The sequence below is a fragment of the Takifugu flavidus genome, chromosome 6, assembly GCF_003711565.1.
Source record: "Takifugu flavidus isolate HTHZ2018 chromosome 6, ASM371156v2, whole genome shotgun sequence".
NCBI classification, from domain to species: domain Eukaryota; kingdom Metazoa; phylum Chordata; class Actinopteri; order Tetraodontiformes; family Tetraodontidae; genus Takifugu; species Takifugu flavidus.
In genome coordinates this window covers 13,050,044-13,068,307 of record NC_079525.1, presented here as the reverse complement: position 1 = coordinate 13,068,307, position 18,264 = coordinate 13,050,044, and the positions used below count along the sequence as shown (strand labels likewise).

Genomic DNA, 18,264 nt, shown 5'->3' with positions numbered 1-18,264 from the left:
TTTAATTGGATTCTTTTTTCGTGTTGTGAGTTTGTATCCAGTTGTAGACAGGCGGTTGCGGCTGTGGTTGCAATATTAATCAGCTGCTCTAAAACTGATTTCCCCGGTGATTCACATCTCTGCTCCCGTGATCCTGATCTAAGGTGACTTGTCCAGCATCCGTGTCTCCTTTCCTTCTCTTCCACAGATCAGGATGAGACGCTTTTGCTTTGCTCCGCATAGGACGCCAGAAATATCGTTAGAGGCCGAGTGGAATCTGCCTGTTTCCCTGCATGTACGGGAGCCGCTCTATCGCTGCCGTCAACGCGCACGGTGCAACACGCACGGTGCATCTCGCCTCCCTTATTTTCTCATTTCCACTTTCCAATTGCAGCTTTTGGGGGAAGGGGGGGGGGGGGGGGGGGATCAGAGGCTTCATAAGAAGCAACATCTTTTCTGTCTTCTTTAGAAGTGTGTGTGTGTGTGTGTGTGTGTGTGTGTGTGTGTGTGTGTGTGTGTGTTCACATTGACTACATATTGAGCACCAAAAGGTTGATTTTCAAAGGTTGAAAATGGGTCCCTTTTGCTCCACAACTCCAAAAGATTTTTTTTCCCAAGGTTTACGATGGAGTTTTAAGGGTGAGGTTACAACCGACCAGATTGTCTTCATCTCCGCCATGGTGATTTTATTTATTTGTTTGTCTTCCCGTTAAATAGATTTGACTCTAAAACCATTAACTCTTTCGTTAACGGCCCACATTAAGATCATTGACAGTTTTGATTCTCACTACAATACGGCCAGTATGATCTCTCCTGGAAGGGAAAGAATGTGGATAAACAGAACATCTCCCCACAGAAATACAAGAAGATAATACGTTTTTATTTGGACCGCCATTAGGGTTGGTCAATAACACTGATAAAGACTGATGGCAGGTCCACACTTGCCTTGGAAAGCGCTATATTTAGTAATAAAGCCTAATAGATGCGACAGTTGACGCTGTCCTCGTTGAGGAGGCCGAGCAGACATGTGGGGACAGCCGAGCACTGAAAACAGCCCCCCCGCAAAGCAGCGCACAATAAAAACCTCTCCGGAAAATTAGAAATTCATATCTTTGGACGAAGGAAACGGCGGAGGGGTGGGGGCCGATTGCATTTAATCTGGATAGCAAGCTGACCTCAGGCGTTGGGGGCCGCATATCACTGACATAAATACAGATTTGCAATTTTCCTCCCGTTTGGGCGGCTAAACAAATGCCCGCATTACGTTTTTAACACATTAAACGCACACGTTGTCGATCAGACACGACTCAGAAACGGCTTTTGTTCCTCCGCCGCCTGCAAATCAGGCGCGATTGCGCTGACCTCGCTAACGACGCGCGGGAAAAAGGTCCGGCGGTCGCTCGGGCGGGAAAAGAACAATGTTTGCAATCATGGCGGCCGCGGTAGCGACGCTTTAACGGCAGTATTAAAGTGATAAACGCCCGCGAAAGACACCAAAAAAAAAAAAAGCTTATTTTCGCCAAGCTGCTAGCGAGCAGAGGCTCCCTCAGAGAGCTCCCCTCCCCCAGCTTGACCTTCAGCTGGCTCCGCCGAGCCCGGAACGTCTCCTCGCGTTGATCAGCGCCGCTAATTGGCTGTTAAGGTCAAAACCTCAGATTCTGTTCTGTTTCAGGGTGTCATCCCGGGCCTCGCTTTCCCACCAAAGGCGAGCGCGACGGGGGCCGCGGCCGAGCTCTGGAAGCGGTTCCAGGAGTGGAAACGCCAACATTTGAACATCCCCGGCCACTTTTAACGGAGCGTTTGGACAAGATGTCGGTATTATTGCTAATATCTGCGGAGAACGCGGCGACGGACGGCCATATTGGATCAATTAGAGTCGTATTTCCCTCAGGATTCGATGCTAAAGTGGAATGAGATTCAACTGGAGGCTAATGCTATTCTGCATCCAGCTAAACACATTCATGATGATGTTTACAGCCGGAATTTATTTGGCCGGAGGACTGAATTCAGGGTTTTGTTGTCTATTTTCTCAGGTGAAACACAGTTTCCAAATGTTCAAAATCCTGCCGAGCGTCGTCTGCCGGAGTTTCAGCCCACAGAGTGAAATGAAAATGGAAATGAGGTGAATTTTCACTCACCTCAGGAGGGTTGAAAGAGAGGAAAGGCGCAGTTACGAGCGGCTGCAAACACACCGGGGTGAATTAAAGTGACTGGTTCTGGTCGGAAACATCGAGCGCGCTGCTCGAAAAAGATAAATCTGTCTGACTGACTCTCATTTCACACTCAAACTAAAATAACACACACACACACACACACACACACACACACACACACACTCTCTCTGTTGTTGTTGGTGATCCTCAGACGTTCGGTAGATAGCTTTTTTATTTGATTGGTCTTTCAGCGGTTTCACATCAGAACTCTAGATTCAGCAGAGCGACGTTCCACTAATGGAGCGACGGGAGGCGAAATTTAATTATATCTGAAAGAGCCGACTGCTGCATCCGCCTGGATCCCGTCCCAGCGTTGTTTTCATATTTGGGCTGAAACTTTCCGCTTAGTCAAATGCACACGAGGGAGGAGGAGAGGTCAGAGGTCAAATGAGAGGGAAGGAGAGGGAGAGGAGAGGAGAGGAGAGGAGAGGAGAGGAGAGGAGAGGAGAGGAGAGGAGAGGAGAGGAGATATAGGGAGAGGAGAGGAGAGGAGAGGAGAGGAGGAGGAGAGGAGAGGAGAGGAGAGGAGATATAGGGAGAGGAGATATAGGAGAGGAGAGGAGGAGAGGAGAGGAGAGGAGAGGAGAGGAGAGGAGAGGAGATATAGGGAGAGGAGAGAGGAGAGGAGAGGAGAGGAGAGGAGAGGAGAGGAGAGGAGAGGAGAGGAGAGGAGATATAGGGAGAGGAGAGGAGAGGAGAGAGAGGAGGAGGAGAGGAGAGGAGAGGAGAGGAGATATAGGGACAGGAGAGGAGAGGAGAGGAGAGGAGAGGAGAGGAGAGGAGAGGAGAGGAGATATAGGGAGAGGAGAGGAGAGGAGAGGAGGAGAGGAGAGGAGAGGAGAGGAGAGGAGAGGAGAGGAGAGGACAGGAGAGGAGAGGAGAGGAGAGAGGAGAGGAGAGGAGATATAGGGAGAGGAGAGAGGAGAGGAGAGGAGAGGAGGAGAGGAGGAGAGGAGAGGAGAGGAGAGGAGGAGAGGAGGAGAGGAGGAGAGGAGAGGAGAGGAGAGGAGAGGAGAGGAGAGGAGAAGAGAGGAGAGGAGGAGAGGAGAGGAGAGGAGGAGAGGAGAGGAGAGGAGAGGAGAGGAGAGGGAGAGGAGAGGAGAGGAGGAGGTTCCAGAATTATTTTGGCTATTTATCGTGCTTATCATTCATTTCCCATCGGACAACTGTAAATCCTGTGAGAACTGACTACTGGAACCCTGGACAGACTCCATTGCCCTCCCTCCCTCACACACACACCCACAAGCACACACACACACACACGCACACCCACACACACACTCACACACACGCACACACACAGCTCAGCTCTCTCTGCTCACTATTGATGTGACTGAGACACAAGAACCAGGTTTTTTCTTCCTTCTGTCTGATGTTAATGATCAATAAGGACGAGTGACGGCTCCCAACATCCGCTCACAAAGTTCCTGAGGCCTGAGGCACGGTTCATGGAATGGGAACAAGGGTTGTCAACCACTTCCCATGCATGTGTAATGTGTGTGTGTGTGTGTGAGAGAGTGTGTGTGTGTGTGTGTGTGTGTATGTGTGTGTGTCCTTCCCATTTCCAGCAGCATGTCACGTAACCCTGGACTACAGAGCTCTACTTTGATGCTTTTCTGATTCTCCTGCTTTTTATGGGATGTTGATGTCTCTATTTCCCCCAGATGACTCCCCCCAACCCCCGCCACCCCCCCCCCCCCCGTGTAAATAACTCCCCCAGAAATAAACAATAACACAAAGGGAAAAAAGGAGGATAAGAGCGAGCATTTCCTCCTCCTCCTCCTCCCTGAGCCAACGTGCACCATCCCTCATGCACGGTCAAATCACAGATGATTATGTCATCAGCGCTGCCAACCAGACGCTCTCCCTGCTGCCCCCCCCCATTTGTCAGCCCCCTTTCAAACCTCATTCCCTTAAACGTCCCTCCAACTGTGGCGGGCTGAACCTCAGCGAAGGTCTGGCGCCGAATCCCGTCTCCTCTCTGTACGGGAACGGAAGAGGAGGATGGAGAAGAGGTTAGAGGTCAACCTCCCCCCCCCCCCCCCCCCCTCCGACAACACCTCCTCGCCCAGACGCTGTGCTGCACCAGTGGAGTCGGACACAACGTTTTCCCAAGATTCCGTTCCTGCCCTGCCCGGATTTAGACACAAACAAGTGGCGACGGTGTTTTACCTCTCTCTCCCTTGAAGCCCTTCAAACCCATATTCTCTCTCTCTCTCTCTCTCTCTCTCACACACACACACCACACACACACACACACACACACACTCCACTGTTGAATGTACACACTGAGACTCGTGCGCCGCCGCCACCTGAGATGTTTCAGAGAAAATGCCGGCAGGTTTTTCTTCCCACTTGTGGTTGCCAGGCACCCAGCCCGACCCAGACCCATAAATATGGGCCCCCTCGTCCATGTTGGACCTCAGACTAATTCACCACCAACACTGCGGTGAAAGACGAGCCTTTTGTCTCTGGCGTTCCTGTCATCGGAGGCGAGCGGGAGACGCAGTTTGGGTGTACGGTGTCCAGCCGGAGCGCCAGGCTTCAGCGTAGAGGAGCTGATCACATGATCCTCTGGCCCTGCTCTCCATCAGCTGTTTGTTTTGACAATAGCGGCTCATCCTGGGGGTTCACCCTCTCTTTCCTCCGTCCACCAACACTCAAATCCGTCCGTCTCTCCCAGGAAATAAATGGGATCCAAATGACAAACACGCCCACGTGTTCGATCATTCTCGGCAGCGCCGGGATTCGCGCGCGCTGGCGCAACCTCGACAATTTTCCACAACACTGATAATTGCCGCCATAACGCGGTCGTCTTGCGCAATTTGCCGGCTTTCAACTCCGGTTTTACCTGCAACCTGCACGCCAGGCTGAATTATTCATGTCCGGATCGTTGCCGCTCACCGCGGTCGTCATTCCAGCATGACGGATCATGCCGGCGTCTCTCCGTCACAGTGAGGTCGTTTTCAGGCCCACGACGGCGTCACAGATGCTAACGCCACCGTCTGATAAAGAGAGATACAAACAAAGGGGGGGGGGGGGAGAAGAGACCTCAGGGACGTTTCCAGATTCTGTAGTTTCAATTTTGGAATGGCTCCTTTGGGAGGATATGGATTGTTGGGGGGTGGGGGCGGGGATTGTGCTTTGCTAGCTTAAAATCCACACGCATTTTCTGAAATGGTCGTAAAGCCAAACAAATCATTTGGACTGCAAGAACATTTTCCTCCAGAACAGGTTCCAAAGCGACGATCTGGTCGATGTTTGCAGACGGCTGTTTCAGATACAAATGAATCGTTCCGCGGCGACTGAGCCGTATTTACTCAGCTCGTTTCAATATTTGACGGCTCGTGTTGGTTTGTTGCGAGGAATAAAGTTTTATGGCTGATAACAAAGGAAACAAGCTGGTGTGTTTAATAAAAACACGCTGGGTTTATTGTGCAAACTGCACAAACTATTGAATTGACTATTTTTTTAGGATGAGGCATCAATAATAATTGAAAAAAGCCTGATTCTCACAGAAAACAAACTTAATTCTCCGGAGGAGCACGAGGAAGAACGGCAAATCTGTGGTGGCACAAAGGAAACGGTGCAGCTTGGATCCTTTAAGGACAGATTCTCTCATGTCTAAGGGAACCGGTGCTCTTATTTTAACCCCCAGGCGGGTGTCTGGGTCACCAACAGCAACCTCCCAAACATTAAAACCCTCTGGCAGCAGCAGCAGAGCAGCAGCAGAGCAGCAGCAGCAGCAGCAGAGCAGCAGAGCAGAAGCAGAGCAGCAGCAGAGCAGCAGCAGAGCAGCAGCAGCAACATCAGCAGCAGAGTGACAGCAACAGCAGCAGCAGAGCAGAGCAGCAGCAGCAGCAGCAGCAGCAGCAGAGCAGCAGCAGCAGAGCAGCAGCAGCAGCAGCAGCAGCAGCAGAGCAGTAGCAACTGATGGGAAGTGTCTTTATCTTGTTATGTGTTTCACCATATGTTTCTGTCTTCTCTTAGAAGTTAGGCAAGTGATGGGAAGTGTCTTTATCTTGTTATGTGTTTCACCATATGTTTCTGTCTTCTCTTAGAAGTTAGGCAAGGTAGACTCAGTGGTAAATAGAATAAAGAACAGAGACATTACAGTTGCAGGATTGTTGTCTGTTCTATTGTTATCTCAGGAGCCAGTCAGGCAGGGGGTGCCAAATACTCATTGTAAACAGGATATCAGGGGGGTTGATGATGATCACATTTGCATGAAGAATGGGATCTGGCCACCTGGGAAAGCAATGGAAAAGAAGGACTGTATCAACACCGCAGGGGACTGGAGGAAGAGGACGAGGACATCTCAGCAGGAGATCTGGATTGGATTGCATGGACATTGTGAATTTGCATGTGTGTGACTATAAAGGACTGGGCCAAGGGATAGTTAGGTTGTCAGACTTCGTGCCCTGACAATTGACTCTGTTGTTGCTAGGGTTATGAACTGGCCCGGAGCTCTGTAATATTTGTGTCTGGAATTGATTCTATTGTTAAATACATTTTGAAATTGGTACTTTACTTCCCGAAGTCTTCATTCAACGAACACGCGGATCGGCAGCTACATACGGGAGGTATCGCGATCCAACACAACAGAGCAGTAGCAGCAGCACCGGAAGCAACAGCAGCAGCAGAGCAGTAGCAGAACAACAGCAGCAGTAGCAGAACAACAGCAGCAGAGCAGTAGTAGCAGCAGCAGAGCAGCAGCAGCAGCAGCAGCAGAGCAGCAGCAGCAGAGCAACAGCAGCAGAGCAGTAGTAGTAGCAGCAGCAGTTTGAAGAGCCACCACAAGAACAGGGGGAACCTAAACCCTCACCTTTAAAGCAGGCCGAGGCGCCGCTGACACAATATTTACATTCCCGCTCTGCTGCTCAAACACGCGGCGTTCTTCCTTCAACACAGAACAGCGGAGCGTTCCGGAACAGCCTCTCCCTCTTGAGCTGCTCCAGAGTCACTGAACTCGTGTTCTTCCGTCACCCGCGGAGAGACGCGGAGGTCCAGCAGAACAGAACAGCTCGTCGCTACACTGATTGGGGCGATTACAGGGCGGCGGAGCCTTTAGATACACCTGTTTAATCTGTTCAACAGTCTTTCAGAACAACACCTCAACCATCAACAGGTGATCAGGTCCAGGTCCTTATCCGCTCCACTCAGCGGTACCTCAACCCGGTCCACTGCCCTGAGGGTTCTCTGGGGAACCCTGTGGTCTTCTCCAGATCCACAGGCCATTTCAGATCCTGTCCAACCCACCGACGGACCAAGGAGTCAGAGGTGCGGCTCCGCTGATTTACGTCACGTTGCGGGTCTGATAATTGCGTGGCGCTCTCTGGGAAGACGTGAGCTGATTGCTCTTGATCGTAATGAGTTTTCCGGATAATAGATTTGTCAGCGCAAATTATTTTCCAGGGAAATATCCGCTGCCCACTGGTGGTTTGTGTCTCCAATCAGACCCAGAGGCCTGACAGCTAATCAGCCTTCTGCTAATGAGGCTCGGGACTAAATTAGACCATTTTTGAGAGGCGTCCCTCCAACAGGAGCCGTCTGATCAAGACTCCCCGCGAGATAAACAGGTGCGTCACAACGACAAACATGTACAGAACGTGGGCTGCTCATATTCATGAAGATCCTGACCTTTTACCCACGCACACACACACACACACACACACCACACACACACACACACACCACACACACACACACACGTGCGCCTGGGACAGGCGTAGAGGAGTCAAATGAACAGTTGATCCCCAGATGTGACTCTGCTTGTTTGACTCGTGGCCACAATGAGCGACCACGTTTAGCCTGAGAGAGGGATGTGTGCTCGTGATCCATGCCCTGGATCCCAGAGGCAGTGTGTGTGTGTGTGTGTGTGTGTGTGTGTGTGGTGTGTGTGTGTGTGTGTGTGTGCGCGCAACAGCTGGCCTCTTCCAATAGGCTGTCAGCAGGCACGTAGGCTTAATGATATCAGTGCTGCTTGTCGGTCTGTGCGGCGCGGAGGAAGCAGGCGCGGAGGAGAGGAGGACGACGCACACCTTTATTCCCAAACACCTTCATCCGGCTGCATCCGCGCTTCAAACGTGGACGCGGAAACGACGCGCGAGCGCTGCTCGAGGTCCGCGGGCCTGTGCGCCCACACAAATTGGGGAATTTGGCTGGAGTTGAACTGAGGCATAAATCAGTTGATTTGGGAGCCGGTTTGGCCGATCTACAGCCACTGTAATTCCCTCTTCCCACAGCTCAGCATGGAAACACTGTCTGTCGGGGGGGGGGGGGGCAGCAGCACAGATGTACAAGTAAAAAAACAAATGGCTTCATAAAGTAAACTGGTGAGATTTCCCGAGGTGCCATCAAGCAGTCAATTTAATAAGTGTTTGGCTTTTATTTGCCAACAAGAGAAGGGAAATAATGCACAAATTGTGTGTTTTAGAGTGTTGGGTCAGCACACACACACACACACACACACACACACACACACACACACACACAACACACACACACACACACACACACACACACACACACACACACGTGCGCCTGGGACAGGCGTAGAGGAGTCAAATGAACAGTTGATCCCCAGATGTGACTCTGCTTGTTTGACTCGTGGCCACAATGAGCGACCACGTTTAGCCTGAGAGAGGGATGTGTGCTCGTGATCCATGCCCTGGATCCCAGAGGCAGTGTGTGTGTGTGTGTGTGTGTGTGTGTGTGTGTGCGCAACAGCTGGCCTCTTCCAATAGGCTGTCAGCAGGCACGTAGGCTTAATGATATCAGTGCTGCTTGTCGGTCTGTGCGGCGCGGAGGAAGCAGGCGCGGAGGAGAGGAGGACGACGCACACCTTTATTCCCAAACACCTTCATCCGGCTGCATCCGCGCTTGGACGCGGAAACGACGCGCGAGCGCTGCTCGAGGTCCGCGGGCCTGTGCGCCCACACAATTGGGGAATTTGGCTGGAGTTGAACTGAGGCATAAATCAGTTGATTTGGGAGCCGGTTTGGCCGATCTACAGCCACTGTAATTCCCTCTTCCCACAGCTCAGCATGGAAACACTGTCTGTTGGGGGGGGGGGGGGGGGGCAGCAGCACAGATGTACAAGTAAAAAAACAAATGGCTTCATAAAGTAAACTGGTGAGATTTCCCGAGGTGCCATCAAGCAGTCAATTTAATAAGTGTTTGGCTTTTATTTGCCAACAAGAGAAGGGAAATAATGCACAAATTGTGTGTTTTAGAGTGTTGGGTCAGCACACACGCACACACACACACACACACACACAGATGAGAGGTAGCAGCAGCAGACTGGCTGAAACAGACGAGTCGTTACGGTTATGTTTATTTCTGTTAGCATATTAAATCTCTAATGTTAGCCTAAGGGGCTAAAAGCTACTTAATTGTATAATTTCGCTATTTGGCAGATATTACTCTCTCCTGCACCAATTAAATAAGTCAGTTTTGTTGGAAGCGACGTAGAAAGTAGGGATGTATAGTGCCCCCCCCACTCTGGGTGACTTATGCAGATGAACTTAACTGTAACTCACCCTAACGGTGGGATGATCAATAACAGATCAATAACAACAGCTGATCATGATCAATGATGTCGTGTAGAATGTGTGTTAATTGTCGTCTTATCAATAAACGTTACCTTCATTTTTGTCTCCTCCCCTTTCATGTCCTGATTGGAGGGGATCTTATTTTGCCACCACCTTGAGGGTTATGAGGGCTGGTTTTGGGGTTTTTTTCTTCCATTATCAAAAAATTAGTTCCTCAATCGACCTTATTTTCCTCTGGTTTTGATTGTTTATTTGTCTTTTTCTCGGTTCGACCGGAAAAGTAAACAGGGAAAAGCAGATTGACTGACTCATCTGTCCAGGGGGAACTGGCCCCCAGTGCTTCCATGTGCCGCAAATAACGCACGCTCACGTGCACACTCGGTCTTTCTCACAGTTTTGCACATTACGCAAACATGTCGGGAAACGCTCCCGCTCCCGCCGCCGCCCGGGGCGCCGGTTCTCCCGCCACCCCCAGAAGATCTCCGATGCTCCTGTTCGAGCGTCTCCCCGGCTGCCAAACACAGACGAGTCCCTCTGTTGTTTGTCCACATTCCCCCCCGGATGTGATGGATCGGGAAGCACGAGGAGAGCCGGCGAGACCAGTTAGTCGGGTTCTGCTCCGGCAGCCGGTTTTTTGCCGCACGCGTGAAAACAGGCGAATCGTTGCTTCGAATTACAAGCAGGCGACCTGTACAAAAATGGCTTTAATGTTGAGACACAACAGGATTCATCCAAAGCACATTTGCATATAATCTGTTCCGGCCCTTTCGGAGCTGATGTCGGGGAATCTCTCCCAAAAGGTCGGAGCCCAAACGCCACTGAATTTGACCTTTTCCGCGCGCCCGGTCTTCCCCTCTCCGTCGCTGCCACATCATATAAAACGACAACACTGTATCCATGACGACAAAAGTCTTTACAAAAAGGAATAATCAACGGGGAAACACTTTAACATTCTGTACAACACACAGCGGACGATGGGCTTCGTTATAAAAATAAAAACATGGTCGACGTTGCGTCCTGTGATGGAGCCGATGGAGGATCGGCGTCTTCCACGCCGGAACGCCGGGAAGAGCCGGCACGACCCGTGCGTTAAAGGTAGCGCCTAGCGTCCCTCCGGCACAGGATCTTCTTGAAGGACCTCCTGAAGTCGTTGTTGAAGATGGTGTAGATGATGGGGTTCAGGGCGCTGTTGCAGTAGCCGAACCAGAAGAAGAACTTGAACAGGGTGTCGGGCACCGGGCAGGACTCGCACAGCGTCATCAGCATGTACGTGAAGAAGAACGGAAACCAGCAGACCACAAAGACGCCGATGACCACGGCCAGGACGAAGGTGAAGCGCTTCTCCCGGTTCTGCCGGCCCTTCCAGCGGCTCGCCTTGGCGTTGGGCGCCCACCTCTGGGCGTCGCTTCCTCCCGGTTTGATTTGGCTCAGTCTGGTTTTCCCCACGGCGGTTTTCTTTTTGATCGAGCAGGCCGTGTCCACTTTGTGGTCGGAGGAAGACGACTCCTCCAGGTCCACGCCGTTCGCCTCGCCCTTCCCCCGTTGGCCGGCGCCGGGACTCTCCTTCAGCTCGATGTCTCGCTGGTCGTTTAGCCGATCCTCCACGGCGCCCGTGCCGTTCTCCTTCTGATTGGCCACGCCGACGGTGGCGGTCTTGGCCAGCTGCCTCAGCTTCCTGTCTCCGGGCGGAGCCCGCGTCCTCTTTTTGGCTATTTGGTAGATTCGCACGTAGACCAGGACCATGATGACGCAGGGGAGGAAGAAGGAGCCGATGCAGGAGGAGATGACGTACCACTTCTGGTTGTTGATCTTGCACACCGGCTCCTCCGCGCTGTTTTCTTTCTCCATGGTGATGAGAGGCGGGAAGGAGATAACCGCCGCGATGACCCAAACGATGAAGATGATGCACTTGATGCGCCGCGGCGTCCTCTTCAGATTGTACTCGATGGCCTGCGTGATTGACCAGTAGCGGTCCAGGCTGATGGCGCAGAGGTGAGCGATGGAGGCGGTGCAGAAGAGCACGTCGAGCGCCAGATATATCTCGCACCACACCTCGCCAAAATACCAGTACCCCATCAGCTCGTTGGCCAGCGAGAACGGCATCACGAGGGTGGCGACCAAAATGTCCGCCGAGGCCAGAGACACCAGGAACAAGTTCTGCGGGGCCCTCAAGGCCCGGCTGGTGAACACAGCTATGACCACCAGGACGTTGCCGAACACCGTCAGCAGGATCATGATGCCCACCAGCACGGTGAGGGGCAGAGACACCTGGAGGCTGTAGGGGACCATGTCCGAAAGAGTTTGGTTGGTGTCGTTGTCCGGCCCCATCGGGGCAGATCGGCTCGGTTCCCACACCGGTTCACCCGAGGTCAACAACCACCATCACCCAGCTCAGGGACGGCGCTGGAGACTCCCAGCAGCTCTGAGGTCGGCAGCAGACCGGCCGCTCCAGATGTTCTCCTGGGTTCCCTCGTTCATCCTCACAGATTAGCTCCTAATATTTAGATCTAAAAAAAAAACAAAACACGGAGATCGTTACAACTTTTTATCTGCGTAATCCTGTCACAAATCTATCCAATAAATAAACAAACGTCTTGAATGTGAATCTATCAATTCCCAGACGAAGCTACATCCTCTTTACCTGAGCGCAGAGTGGTGGAAAAACCCGCTCCAGAGCCACGGACGCAACTGGAAAAACTGTGTGATGGGGAACTTCTTTAAGCAGCGCAGTTGGAAACAAATGAGATCCATGTGGCGGATGAAGTGGTGCCCGTGGTCCTCCTCTCCGTCCGCGCGCAATGATCCCTGCGTAGCGTCCAGCGGCGCCCAGTGACGGACCTAATGGAGCGCTAATCATGTTATCCGCGGCGCTGCCGTGCTGCGCTCTGCGCGCCGAGTCTCTCTCCTCGGCGGTAACCGGAGCGCCACTCCCTCTTTATAAGCCGCACGCTGCAAAAAGTGTCACGGCTGCGCGGGTCACTGTTCCAGCATCAACACCGGAGGAGGAGGAGGCGGAGGAGGAGATGGAGGAGGAGGAGGAAGAAGAAGAAGTAGGTCGTGGAAACTCGCACAGGTCAGGCGCAGGGATAGTTTTTTCGGCCCACTCGTGAAATAGTGCAATAGTTGCGCACATGTGACAGTCTGATGTGACTGTTGTTGAATTGTTATTAACAGGGACAGAGACACAGGTTTTAATGCTGCGTGTGTTTAATTTCAGCGCGAGGAATGAGCACTTTTCATGTTTTGTTTTGTTTTTTACGATTGATGTAATAATAATAATAATAATAATAATAATAATAATAATCGTTTTGGAGTTTCTAAATTTGGGGGATTATTAAAAACACATGATTCTGCAGAAATGTCAGAGCCAAGGTGCGTTTTTCCTCCCCGAAAACGTTCCTTTGATTCGCCCAAAGGTCAAAGGGGCCCTGACCCCCAACGCGGGCAGATGCCGGTGCGGGAGGGACATTTCTTGCAGTACGGCTGTGTTGCTAAGCAGCAGCAGCTACAGTCCTGGTGGACTCCAACGGGAATATTTTATTACTTTGCTCAAACTCGATTTCTTTCGCCACCTTTTACATTTGTCGTGCGGCACATGAGGGGGCCTGTAAAGGCAGCGCAGGCCGCCCGCAGGCTGATTTACCGACTGTTGTTTGGTGATGTTTGTCACCGGGGAGCACTTTAACAAGGTACTTTTGTGTTCGCTGTAACACTGGTGGGAACATCCCGTTATTCATCCTCACCTCTGATGAAGAGCTGGACCTTCCTCCTCCACTCAGATCACTGCACGCACACACACACGCTGCGGTGTGTGTGTGTACGTGTGTACGTGCTGCATTCAGACGTGATAAAGCAAATATTTAACTGTAGCCGACTAAAATGGTTGTTTCACCCACCAGATGTCTGAGCGATTGTGATCTCACACAGGTCACATGACAGCGGTTCACATACATTCAGAACTTGAGGTGGAGATTTGAGTCTGTGGGAGAATCAACCTAATATTGGGTCAGTGTGAGCAGAGGCGTCTCCGGGGGCAACGCCTGAACACGGGAGCGTGGATAAGCTGCTCAGTGATGTCACCAGACAAGAAGACAATCGCTGTCTTCCTGCTGGTTTCCTTTTTAGGGACAAATAACACACTCACTCATTCATATTCCCCAAGACTCACTCACTCACTCACTCACTCACTCACTCACTCACACACTCACTCACTCACACACTCACTCACACACTCACTCACACACTCACTCACTCACTCACACACTCACTCACTCACTCACTCACTCACACACTCACACACTCACTCACTCACTCACTCACTCACTCACTCACTCACACACTCACTCACTCACTCACTCACTGCGCAGGGATACAGTGACACCTGTCGTCTCTCGGCCTCAGTGAGCTAAATCAAGGCTGCGGATGAGACAAGAGCCGTGACGTCATGCGGTCAGGGTCGCACCATTTTGTATCTGCACAGGTAGGTGCACAGGTAGGCGCGCGCGAGGGCGAAGAGGAGGCGGGGACAGCTTCAGGGCAGGTGGAATCTACGGTCGGACGGTGAAACGCCAGTACCAGCACTGAGCGGCAGGGGGCGGTGTTGCACCGGCGGCGCGAGTGCGGTTTAAAAAGTGGTCAACCGCCTCCAGTGAAGCAGAGCAACAACATCAAATAAGAGAAATTAACTAAAATATTTCCCCCCGGACAGAACCTGTTATTGCCAGTTTTTCAGACACAGACGCGCAACAGTAAACAGAATTTTTAATTATCAAAATCTGTGAATTGTCACTCCTCAGCTGGGGCTTTGCTGCCTGCCTCTCATTTAATTGATATTGTCTCATTAGATTAGGGACACATTTCACCCCCTTTGCGGCAGTTAGCTGGAATCCAATCAATCAAATTTTAACATTCAATTTCCCAAACATAGAGCCAAATCTGCTAATTACCCTGCAGTATTTCTGCCAGCGACGTGAATAAATCCCTAAATATTAGTTTAAAAGACAAAACATGGTCATTTTGTGGCAAAGCGCCTCCCTGTAACTATGGAAACAACAAAGGGATGCTCAGGAAAACCAAACTGTTGCACTGCTTGTCCCAATCAAGGTTCCCGCAGCAATAATGTGCCTTAAGTTCGCCGTCTGGTCGGGACCCCGGTGGTCATGAACGGACCCTCACACAGAGGTCATCTACACCAGCTGGAACCATTAATACATGGCAGGATGGATCCGTGCTTTAATGTTCTTTACGCCAACTCCTGACCTTTTCCCCATCAATGGAGCGATGAGACAAGGCTGCAACGTCCTCAATTCTTATGTATCGAGCAGAAATGATCCGATTAAAACCTCAGATGTGGCCGAAGTGAATGTGTTAGATGACCAGATTGTTAAAAGCCATGATGTTTAACGCCTGCGTCCTGGCTGAACACGTTTAAACCCCGAGGCCAAGGGTCATTAGCACCAAGTGCTATCAGCTGGAAATAAAAGGTGGCATCTCCTTGAGGCTTTTCTGCTAAGGTAAGACCTGAGACACATCTGGACTGATCCATTTTAGCCTGAAATGATTCTGTTTAAAGTCAGACTGTGTGTGTGTGTGTGTGTGTGTGTGTGCCGTCTACCTTAGTTTGTGGAGGGGAAGATGTCTGCCATGTTTGGTCGAAGGAGAGTTGGAAGGTGTCCAGACTGCTCAGGTAATCCTCTGACCTTTGCCCTGATATCTGGATACACAAAAGTGTCCTTAATGTGTCCCTCAAACGTGATCTTGATCCTCTGTCTCCTTCTGGACCTCAGACCTCCACCTCCTCAGGGATCCCGACACCGTGAATGAGCTCTCGCACAGCGCCCCCCAGTGGACACACAGGGAGGAGTGCAGGCAGCAGGGAGAGATTCTCAGGGTGAGAGTATGAAGTAGATCAGTGCTCGTTATTCTGGGGAGGGAAATCCCAAATGTTTTTTCTGGTAGGAGCAGTTTCAAGAGATGGAGGAACACGTTGCCAGACTTCAGGATGCGCTAGAACACGAAAAGGCCAAAGTGAGTTGTGCAGCTTTATAAGAAAGGTGTTTACATGATTTACCAGAGAAATAAACCTCTTAAATGGTCTATAATTATTATTCATCTCAAAATGGCGACCTCGCTAATTACCTGGGGAAGCTGTGCCTGTTTTAATAAACTTATCAGAATGCGCATTAAAGTCTCTGAGGATGGATGTCGGGTTGGTTTCTCCCCCGTGTGACCAGTCCAAGCGCCTGCAGCTGCGTAGCAACCAGCAGGAGGCAGCACTGAGGCGCCAAGAGCAGCAACTCAACAGACTGAAGGACAGACTGACAGACAGACCCCGAGATAAAGGCCCATGTGAGAGCGGCTAGCTTTATAAAAGCAACATTTCTTGGCTTTCACATTCCATGAAACCATTCACCAATATACTATTTTCCTCTGTAGCCATGGATGTGTTGAACCTTCCACCTGGAGAACAGCCCGTGAAGACTTTCAGGTCCGCCGCAAGGTACCCGCTGGTTCTGCGCATGCGCAGCCTCTTTTCCCAACGGGAGCCGTATTTCTTTCTTTCAAATGCTATTAAACACATTGAATAAGAGTTCACATATACGTCACGTTTCATATTGGCTTCCTATTGAATGTAAAGATCAGATATTGAGATGATTTCAACCATTAATTGTGTCCAGTAGCTGGAAGCATTATGGGATGGGGCCCTGACTATCAAAATAAAAGGTAGAAATCCAACAGTAGGTCAAAGCAGAGGTAGCAAAAATGCCTCCTCGCTTAACTCCCACTAGTTTAATTCTTTTTTTCCTCATTATTTTTATGCTGTTTCGATATGTACGTTATTGATATTTCTTATATTATTATTTGAACACCCGCTGCTGCCATCCCGACCTCTCCGAGGTGGTTCTCAGAACCTTGGCTCCGCTCGCCTTTGCAGACGAGAAGAGGCGGCTCTGCGTCTGGTGCTCGAGCGTCGAGAAGCGGAGCTCAGGGAGGCGATGAAGCTGCGCCACAGCCTCACCACGTTACTGCACGCGCTCAGAGTCAACATGGAGCGCGTGAGTCCAACAGAAGCCTTTTTTGATGGGGTGTGTGCAGGTTTTTATCAACTCCCATCACATTTTAAGACCCTGTCCGGGGGGACGGATGCGGGAGCTGAAGGTAAACGTCTGGCTGGAGCTGAGGCGACCCTTGGTGACCATGTAACCGGAGGGGTGGTTCAAAGGTGGAGGCAGGTGCAGAGGAGACTGGGGGAGCTCTTATCTGAAGGTAACCACCCCAGTTCTGGGCCCTTTTAGTGCGACGGTGACGGAGAACCGACGCGGTCCGACCTTCCGTGACCTTGCCGTCGTCCTTCTGCGACCTCGCAGGCCAGACCGGGGCGGACACCGACCAGGACAAGCTCCTCGCCCGGCTGGAGAGCGACCTGAGGGAGAGTCAGCAGCTCGTCAGGCTGCAGCAGCAGCTCCTGCAGGTGCCGCAACTTTCCATTCCCCAAAGTCCCCAGAGGTGATGTCGCTCCAGCACCGGTTGCACTGTGGGGTCGCGCAGGACAGCCTGGCCTCCCCCGTCCCCCCGAGCTGGCCGACGGCTACTTCTTGGAGGAGTGGCAACGTCTGCAGCGGCGCTGGGCGGAGCTGCGTCGCCAGAGGAGGACGTTTGAAAGGGAGCGGCGGTCCTTCACCGACGCCGCCGTCCGACTGGGCCGAGAGGTGAGAGTTGAGCGGATCGGGGGTTAGAAGGGGATCTTGTTGACCTGTGACTGTTGCCGTGGCGCCTGCAGCGCTGCGAGTTAGAGCAGCAGAAGGCTTCTCTCCTGAAGCAGCAGTATCTGAGGGACTCGCCTCCGCCGGGCCACAGCAGGGGAGGCGACGCGGACGTCAGTGAGTGCACGGCCACAGGTCTAACGTGGACTCTTCGTCCCGTTCATCCTCGTTATGAACTCTAAAATACAGCTTTAACTGGTGCAGGTTTCTGCCCCCAATCGGGCCAGCGTGGCCGCCCTCCCATCACTCCATCACCCAAGTCGGGGGCAGCTCGTGGTCGGCGTCAGGAAGGGGCTGGAGCTCGAACCCCCGACACCCCCGAGCTTTACTCGGCCCTCAACCTGTCATATAACAGCAGGTTTGTGAGATTGCGCAATCGAAGCAGCAAGCATAGAGACGAATGGGACGTTGGTTCAGAGGTCCGAGTCCTGCCGGTGGCTTCTTATTTACGTTCCTCTGTCCTCCAGCAGCGGGACGGAGCCTCGGGCAGAATCGTGGGACGGTCCCACGGGACCAGGACCACGTGTTCAACACAGTCGCCGCTCTTCAGCTACAGCCTAGATAGGTGGTGATGATAGTGGGTAAACATCAAAGAACTGCTGTGGTTTAATTAGGAACCCGTTAATTTCACCATTTTAATGCCGTTCAGTTTTAACTGCAGATGTACTTTACGAATGTCCCATTAATGTAGGACTAATCCTCAATAAAAGCCTAATAAAAGCACGTTTTTTGGGGAAAAACATCATTCCGCAGCAT

General features: G+C 51.6%; 2 protein-coding genes across 2 annotated transcripts; one reads left to right on the top strand and one right to left on the bottom strand.

The window, feature by feature from the left end:
* Positions 1 to 10,431: 10,431 nt before the first annotated feature.
* On the bottom strand, positions 10,432 to 12,708 carry adra2a (adrenoceptor alpha 2A). The gene is made up of 2 exons (XM_057035229.1): positions 12,387 to 12,708; positions 10,432 to 12,252 (listed from the first exon to the last, which is right to left on the bottom strand). The coding sequence occupies exon 2, from the start codon at positions 12,071 to 12,073 to the stop codon at positions 10,835 to 10,837; it is 1,239 nt and encodes a 412-aa protein (XP_056891209.1). The 5' UTR covers positions 12,074 to 12,252; positions 12,387 to 12,708; the 3' UTR covers positions 10,432 to 10,834.
* Positions 12,709 to 13,054: 346 nt separating this feature from the next.
* Positions 13,055 to 18,231, top strand: si:ch211-286b5.4 (afadin- and alpha-actinin-binding protein). Its single transcript, XM_057035228.1, is given in 14 exon segments — positions 13,055 to 15,258; positions 15,365 to 15,431; positions 15,532 to 15,635; positions 15,704 to 15,772; positions 15,979 to 16,093; positions 16,181 to 16,244; positions 16,680 to 16,800; positions 16,870 to 17,011; positions 17,113 to 17,216; positions 17,294 to 17,315; positions 17,318 to 17,454; positions 17,526 to 17,625; positions 17,713 to 17,866; positions 17,976 to 18,231. Coding segments are annotated over 13 exon segments (1,278 nt in total). The 5' UTR covers positions 13,055 to 15,258; positions 15,365 to 15,379; the 3' UTR covers positions 18,070 to 18,231.
* Positions 18,232 to 18,264: the final 33 nt, after the last annotated feature.

What these genes read in the sequence shown, in the direction of transcription:
- adra2a (XM_057035229.1), bottom strand. Translation starts at nt 12,073, where the DNA reads ATGGGGCCGGACAACGACACCAACCAAACTCTTTCGGACATGGTCCCC.